This window comes from Arachis ipaensis, chromosome B06 (genome assembly GCF_000816755.2).
Source record: "Arachis ipaensis cultivar K30076 chromosome B06, Araip1.1, whole genome shotgun sequence".
Classification (NCBI taxonomy): Eukaryota; Viridiplantae; Streptophyta; class Magnoliopsida; order Fabales; family Fabaceae; genus Arachis; species Arachis ipaensis.
The window spans coordinates 134,600,469-134,609,522 of NC_029790.2; the positions used below are offsets into that span (position 1 = coordinate 134,600,469).

Here is a 9,054-nt window from a genome sequence, read left to right on the forward strand (position 1 = left end):
CCTGAGCGCCAGTCATGGCTCATTTTGGGTCGTGACAGTTGGACAGAACCATTTACAAATGAGGAATACATAAACTTATGCTACTTGCAATGAGTTCACAATTAAAATGTTATTATTTATAACAAATAAATAGGGCTATTGAAAATGATATTAAATAATGAGAAGAGTAAACGGCAAAGTTGAAAATCTTTATGAAGATATCTGGGACAAATTTCCTACGTTGGTGGCGCCGAATGATGATGTTGGTCTGAGACCCAAAATCGAGCTCTGGCAGGGAAACCACAAGAAGAGAAATGGAGTTTGCCCTGGTTTCTGCAATTTATGCAATGCAGCTCCGCCGGAGATGAACATCGCGATGTACAATTTGTTTTGAGGAAAAAACAATGGCTCATGGGACTAGAAGAGGATGGAGGAAATAGAATAGGACCGGAAGAGGATGGAGGAAATAAGATCTTAGCACGGAGAGGTGCTAAGAGGGTGAGGATTTGAGAAAAGTAATAAGCTCTTTGGTTTTGAGAGCTTTTTATTGGGGTGAATGTTAATTTGTATTTTTGTTGTTTTAGAAATAAGGATTGATTTGAAAAAAGTTAATTTGTTAGTTTTTATTGTGTTTTTTAGTTGTTTTTTTTTTATGTGAAAATAAAAGTTGATTTGGCAAGATTTGAGTAGTGAATTCTAAAATTTTACCAAGTAAGCGTTGGTGCTGACATGGCGTTAGTAGAAGAAGAGAATTAACTTAGAAGCAATATGGGTAAACCTATGTTCCTACTTTTATATATTAAGAATAGATGTTTAACAGTGACATCTATACTTTTCCTCCTACCCGTGATTCCACAGTTCCTTGACGGCTCGTTTGGTTGATGTCCATGTCCATCAGAGACATGGACACGGTGACACACGTCCAGTGTTTGTTGTATGAGACACAAAAAAGTGAGAGACACGGTTACACACAAGAGTACATGGAATACGTGTATTTTGTGTCTCTTCCAAATGGTGAGACACGAATTTTTAAGGGTAGACACAAATTATATCATTTTTTTGGACAATTTCACCCTTATTAATTTTATAAAATTCTTAACACTACCCTCCTTCTTACTTCATCTCCTCCCACTTCATCTTTTTCAGTGAACCTGAACTCCTCCATCTCCTCACCTCTATCTTTCTCTTTTTCTTCATCATAGTCTATTTCTCTTCCAAGATAGCTACATATTTTTCTCTTCCTCCTCTTCATTTTTGTCTATTCCCCTAATCTCTTTTTTTATTCTTCTTCTTCTTCACTTATTCCTCTGTCTCTTCTACTTCTTGTTGTATTTACCTTTGTTTATGCCCAAATTCGCCATTGTTACTGTTCTATATCGCATCTATAATCGTCTTTAATGCCGTTAACTTTCAGATCTGTCATTCTTCTTCTCCTTTTTTCAATTTGTTTCCGCCTTTCTCTCTCTTATTCAAGAGTTTCATCATTTTTGAAATCAAAGTTACAACAATGGCTACTGACTTTGCTGGTAAATCTTTAAACTGAAGATGGAAGATAGACCTTGGTGTTGTTGGAGGCAAATGGTTAAGATTGTTTGTTGATGGAGTGTTTTTTGCTTTTTTAAAAACAAATTGTATTTTATTGGAGGCTGGTTAGGACCATTTGTTAAATATCTTAGGTTATTTTATTTGATTAATTTCTTTTATTAGTTCAAGAGTTGTTAATGGTAGTAAAAAGGTGGAGGTGGTTGTTTAAACAGTAGCAGAGAAAAAATGGTGATGGTGGTAGTGATATTTTGTGATAAGGACAATATTGACATTTTATAAAGAGTTAATTTAGTGTTGTGTCTTGTGCTTACTTATTAAACAAATTAAAAAAATATGTGTATCACTGCGTTTATGTCTTCAATATCTATATATTTATGTCTATGTCTCAAACTACACATAAACCAAACGCAGCCATAGGTAAAATCTTACTCATTACTCAAATTAAATCATAACATCTATAATAATCTAATAATATTCATTGAGTAAATAATGTTGTAGAGTACATAATAAATACTAATTAGGAGGTGGCTGCATTATTATTCTGAGGAGAGCTTCAACGTGTTGAGGGAGTTTTTGAGACTGTTCATGCTTAATTCGCATATGGTCATTCAAATATTGTTCAGAACAGAAAGATTCAAAACATTTAATTTGGAGCAAAAAATATTACATTGTCTTATATCCTGGACATGAATTTGAATAGGAGATCCTTTTATTAGAGATTTAGAACATGGCAAATCCCTGTTACGAATAATAAGAAAGTTCAAATTTTATTATTGCTGTATTAGTTCTATACCGAATTCAAGATACTTCTTTACTCATAAAAAGTTGTTTATAATGGAACACAAGTGTTAAAATAGTAATGTAATTTTCTTTTTAATTAATAAATATAGAAAAAATTAAATATATGCACCATATATACGTGGCTTTATAGTGTTAGGTAGAATGAAGTTTGAACACGATTTCATTTTAGGGACCAACAAAAACAGCATCTAATCTTCTAATGGCTTTATAGTATCAAGTCAACTAAAATAGGTAGGTATGCCAAGCTTTCACAGTTATTATTTACTTCAACATTATTATTGCATCGTTATTTTTGTGCCCTAATTTGCAGTGGCGGAGCTTAATTCAGACAAGGAGGGCCATCGACCCCCCAAACTTTTTATAAAAAAATTAGTAGTATTTTTTCAAAAGATAAAAAATAATTCAATTGATTTAAATACTTTATTATGACTTAAAGTACTCAATAAATTCAATAAGCAACACTCTTTCTACCTTTAAGTTCAAATATAAAAAATTAGATATTTATTTAATTTAATATTATTTTATATTTTACTATTTATTTAATTTAATTTTTTATATGATAAAAAATAATAGAATATTCAATAAGTATTAATATTATTGTATTTGTATAAATTGATAAAAAAATTCAATAAATATTATAAATTTTAATATTTGTCTTTCTAACTTCTTCTTTACATATTCTACAGGATATATATTCAAATTTTTATATAAAATAATAATGAAAAATCAAATAATTGATGATTTTTTAAGAGGAAGGTTAATATTTAAGAAGGAGAACATATAATTTATTAATTTTTACAATATAAACACCTGTACATAGTTCTTCTACTTTAATGAATTACGAAAAAAGTGAGATACAACCTTCAAAAGTTCAAAAAATTACATCTGATGAGTTTGACCTTAATTTTTTGGAACGAGACCCTGAAAAACGGCTTTAAATTTGACAATATCACTCAAACCGGAGAGATGAGATTAGACGAGCTTATCTTAAATGGAGTCCATATCAAAAATATTTTGACAATTATCTTCTATATGGCCCCAAAATTTTGTGTCAAGTTCCACCGGTGCTCATTTGTACAGGTAAATCTTGTTGAGTTGAAATTGCATTGGTTAGGTACAAATGCAGAACTATCTCCAACTCTGGCATGTTAAACTCTGATACTGTCTTCTCTGTTTTCTCTCTGCTATATCATAGCTTCAAGAAATCTAAAATTACTTAGCAAACTTCCCTGATATCCATTTGAAAATTAGAAGAAAAAGAGAAACATTGATTTTTATTGATAGACTTTTAAACAAGCTGGACAAGTAGTGCATATTGATTTTTTATTTATTTCTTACAGCACACATAAAACAAGAATACATCACAAAAGAAACTAATTACAAACTTAAAATTCCCAAACATGATTGAAGTTTGTAGCCCATGTCATCAAGAAAACGGAAATAGGCATAGCTCCATGATTTGAATATGAACAATGGACCAACAAATCCCCAGAATCCCACAATAAATCCAAAAGCCATAAACACAAAGAACCAATTCACTCCATTGTGCTTCTTTCTCTCTTTCTCATTACTGTCATTTGCATCATCATCAGGAACTGTACAGCTGAGCTGCAATGGTGGACCACAGAGATTGTTGCCGACAAAACTGGATGCTTCAAAGGTTTGCAATTGAGTGCCTGTTGGGATTTGACCCTCCAAGTGATTGTAGGACAAGTCGAGCTTGTTGAGAAAGCTCAAGTTTGTAATGCTCTGAGGGGTATCCCCTGTGAGTTGGTTGCCTGAGAAATCAATGGATTCCAATGACTCCATATTGCCAATACTTTGAGGGATGTGACCAGTTAATTCATTCTTGGACAAGTTCAAATAAACCAAACCAGACAAGTCTGTGATTTCCATTGGTATTTCTCCCGACAATTTATTGGCTGAAAGATCAATGTTTTTCACTAAGCCGAGAATACTGCTGTACTCAATATCCATTCCTTTCACCCACAGGACCATGCTAATGATAGCATTATTCATAAAGACACTGGATAGAGTTTCGCTAATTTCACCCACTTTATTTATCATGGCACTCAAGTGGTTCAAACAATTTGGAATATTGCCTGACAATTTGTTTCTTGCAAGGTCCAAATCCTGGAGAGACTCCATACCACATATTGTGTTGGGAATGTTTCCTGAAAGATGGTTGGATCGAAGCCGAAGAAATTTTAAATTTGTTAGCCTTTCTCCAACCCATGCTGGAATATCTCCTGTGAGATTATTCTCTCCAAGATCCAATGATATCAATTTCCTGTTTCTCTTTAAACTGGCAGGAAATTTTCCAGAGAGTGTGTTATTGCGTATACGCAATTGTTGTAGGTTTGATAAGGAGCCCATGGAAGAAGGTAAGCTTCCAATAAAACAGTTGCTTTCTAAGTTGACTTCCACTAGTTCTGGCCACATTCTCCAACAGTTGGGAATTCTTCCTGATAAGTTGTTTGATGCAAGATTGAGAATTTGTAACCAATTTGAATTGTCAGATTTTTGACAAAGAAAATCTGTTATTGACCCAGAAAATGAATTATGTGACAGATCTAGCCAAATCATATTATCACCCACAGAAGGTAAATTTCCATAAAGATGATTTGAGCTAAGATCAACTATTTGGAAAAATTCTTGAACCTTTAATGCTTTTGGGAGCTTGCCATGGATATGATTGTGAGAGAAGTTCAAATAAGAAGAACTACTTGTTTCCCAAAACCCTGTGGGAATGGAATCAGATATCCCTACGTTAGACATATCCAAATATTCAAGATTCTTTTGTGACTGAATCCATGATGGAAAGCTTGGACCTAACTTCCACGAGCTCATCAGCAAAATCTTCAGTTGAAATTTTGGTTTCCAACTGGGGGTCACTTTTAAAGCTAAATTGTTAGCTGATGCTGAAAGCACCCGCAATGCAGGAAAATTCTCAAGGTCATCTTCATGTACAATTCCTTGAAATAAATTGTCACCTATGGCAAGAAAAGTCAACTTGGGAAGTGGTCCAAGGATTTTAAATGGATTTCCACTAAGTTGATTTCTGGAGAATTCAGCATGTTTTAACGATGAAAGCTCTGCTAATGATTGAGGAATTTCTCCAATGATCGAGTTGTTAGAGAGACCAAGTTTTTCAAGATTTTTGAACATTCCAAGTTGATTTGAGAGATGACCTGAGATTTGAGAACCGAAAGCCACAAGACTCTTGAGTTGGTGAGAAACACATGGGGTGAGAATGTATAAGATTTCATTAAATTGTTGATTGCATTTGAGATTTGAGAAAGACAAGTCTCTCAAGTTGCATAACTTTTTAAAAGAGGTTGGAATCCCTCCTTCAAATTGATTACCTGATATATCAAGACTGACCAAAGAAGTCAAATTTTCCAAAAAGGTTGGAATTTCCCCTTCAAGCTGATTATCTGAAATATCTAGACTAGCCAAAGAAGTAAAATTTCCCAAAAGAGTTGGGATTGCTCCTTCAATCTGATTGGATGACAAATCAAGGCTAACAAGAGAAGTCAAATTTCCAAAAGCATTAGTCCATCTCAGATAGTTATCATCTAAGTTCAAAACTTTAAGATGATGAAGACCATATAACCAATCTGGTATATTGGATGAGAATAAATTGTATGACAAATCAAGATTTTCAAGCATGGTAAGATTTTGAATACCATCAGGAATTGGACTATCAATATCATTAGAGTAACAGTTTGATTGACATTTAAGAGAAACAAGTTTGTTCAACTGAAAGATCCACTTGGGGGCAACAGAAATGCTGAGAGAGAGCAAAGAAGAAAAGTTAAGTTTGGGTGGTTGCTTATAATCACTCAGACTGCAATCTAGCAAGTGTAGCTCTTGCAAAGAAGGGAGAGCTTGCATAATGTGTAGCCAATCAAGTGATGTGGATAGGTTTGCACCACTCAAATCAAGATATTCAAGGGATGTAAGAGCTGAAAGCCAATCAGCATTTTCAATGACTAATAGTTCATAAGAATTACTTTGGAGTCCAAGATGGATCAAATTGGTAAGGTTCCCAATTTGATGAGGAAGTTTTCCACAGGCCACATGTGAGAGGTCAAGATAGATCAAATTTGAGAGATTTCGAATCTGGTGAGGAATCTTTCCTTGAAATCCAGAATCAGAAAGGTCAAGGTGAGTTAAGGAGGTGATTTCAGAAAGGAAAGTAGGAATTTGCTTACCTCCAAAATAATTACCGCTCAAGTTCAAGTAATTCAAATGCTTCAATTCAACCACAGAATCAGATATGTCACCTCCAATACAAGAATAAAATTCATCACAATCGTGCCCTGAAGTGTTTAGGTGAAGCTGAAGGACGTGGCCAGTTACATGGCTGCAAACAACATAATCCCAATTGCAGCAATTGGGATTGGAAGCATTCCAAGAAGAGAGCTTATTTGTATGGTCAATGAGATGATGCTTAAATCTTAGAAGTACTTCGCGCTCACTTGGAATGCACTCAATAATAGACTCCGACTCAGAGGATAGGCAATAAAGATGAAGAAATATAAGCACAATAATAAGCATGCGAGTGTGAGTGTTTGGAGACATGTTTGTATTTGCATGTGTTTTCACCTTCAACTCCTTTGTCTTCTCTTATTTATAATGGCTAGTGTTTCCACTATTCGTGTGTAGTACGTGGGTTAGTGCTCTCACTTTATGCTTCGTACCGCGTCCATGCATGCTACGTTCCATTGGGGCTCATCAAAAGCATAGATCGAATTGTGCAACAAAAACGTGATTCAACGTTACTTTAATTCATTGACTGCCTTTCTCTACCTAATTCAAGGAGGCCGCTATTTCAACATAACACCCAGGTTCATAAATTTTACATATGCTAATCATTATATATTTATTAGTAAAATTGTTATTTTAACTTACGATTTTATAATATTTATTTTTAAATCAATAACTTCAATCTATTAATAAATTAAATAAATTTGGACAGAGACGAGAGACCACAAGTGGGATTGATAATCAGACACCGTCTTTAATGGTTTTTGTGTAATAAATTTCATCATGTTTGATCATATATGTATGCATGCATTACGCCAAATAAACTATTTAAGCTTTAAGCAAAAGTAAATAAAATAATTATGCCAACTATGCAAACATTACTTTTAGAGAAATATTCGATGGTCTATTTTTTATTAATATTAGTTAATATCTTATTTTTATACTATTAAAATTTAAAATTTAGATTTAAAAATTTTATTTAGTTTTAATGTAGTTAAGCAGTGAAGTCAATAACTTTTAAAAAGCTTGGTAGTTGGTAGTATGGGAAAACTATATAACCTTGCTCATCATCAGCATTTCTAAGCACCGCAAAATGTCTGAAAGCCAATGATAAATCTAAGTCACATTGTTATTATTATTATAGCGACAACAATACTAACTGGATTACATTTTAACAAGCCAAGCAGGACAAGTCCATATTCATTTTTATTTCCACTATTACAAGAAAAGGGGAAAACAAAGAAAACATTACAAACTCATCACATACACACAAATGAAAAACCAGAAAATTAAAACATTAGAAACATAAAGTCACATACATGATTGAAGTTTGTACCACATGTCATCAAGAAAACGGTAATATGCATACCTCCATGATTTGAATATGAACAATGGACCAACAAATCCCCAAAATCCCACTATAAATCCAAAGGCCACACTCACAAATAACCACTTCACTCCATCATTCTTTCTCTCTTTTTCATTCTCATCAGGAACTTCCCCCTCCATGGTACACTTGAGCAGCAATGGTGGACCACATAGCTTGTTGCCAAGGTCAAGAAATGGCGCCGGCAGGTTCGTGTTTGCGCCGTTAGGGTTTGCTGTGGTAGAGTCTCTTCTTCCTAGTCTTACATCCCATGTTGGACCTCCTAACTGCATATTTGAACAATTGAATTTTGATGATCGATTTTTTCAAATATAGAAATTATTAATAATTTCTATTTTTAAGACTGAAATTTAAAAAAAAAATTTATTAATTATTTATTACTAGACCAATTCAATTTGTTGGTAATTTTGACGGATTTTATCTTGAACTAATTAAGTTGAGTACAAAAACTTCAACAATAATTTTGCATGCTGATGATATTTAAAACCATGAAAAAGTGCCAAATATATTGCCTTCTCTATTGTAAATCAAACCCCAGCTAGCCAGCATATATTTATTGGATACCTCTTATAATGCTAAATAAGGTAAGTTATAGCTGTTTTTGGCTGATTTTTTTTTGTTACCAAACATTTCTGATATTTATTAAATGGAAAAGTATAGGGTATCAATATACTATCTGTCAATTTATTATCAACAATAATTAATTATTATATTTTAAACACATGTATAAAGAGACACATGCAGAAAATACATCTATAAAGATATTTTTATTAGACACAACTATAAAAAAAAATATTTTTATTAGACACATCCACAAAGATACTTCTATTAAATACCGTTATAAATTAGAATTAGTAGAAATTGGCTGTTAATAACGTAGCGAAATTGTATATGTAACTATGTATGCATGCATTACGCCAAATAAACAATTTAAGCTTTAAGCAAGAGTAAATAAAATAATTGTGCCAACTATGCTTAGAGAAATATTCGATGGCCTATTTTCTATTAATATTAGTCGATCTTTTATTTTTATACTATCAAAATTTAAAATATAATACTTAATATTTAAA

General features: G+C 32.9%; 1 protein-coding gene across 1 annotated transcript; it reads right to left on the minus strand.

Annotated features, from left to right (window-relative positions):
- On the minus strand, positions 3,609-6,977 carry LOC107647742 (LRR receptor-like serine/threonine-protein kinase GSO1). The gene has a single exon (XM_021105300.1). It carries the CDS (start codon positions 6,910-6,912, stop codon positions 3,703-3,705), a length of 3,210 nt encoding a protein of 1,069 aa, XP_020960959.1. The 5' UTR covers positions 6,913-6,977; the 3' UTR covers positions 3,609-3,702.

Bases quoted from the DNA above. Each gene is read 5' to 3' on its own strand.
- LOC107647742 (XM_021105300.1), bottom strand. From the start codon at position 6,912: ATGTCTCCAAACACTCACACTCGCATGCTTATTATTGTGCTTATATTT.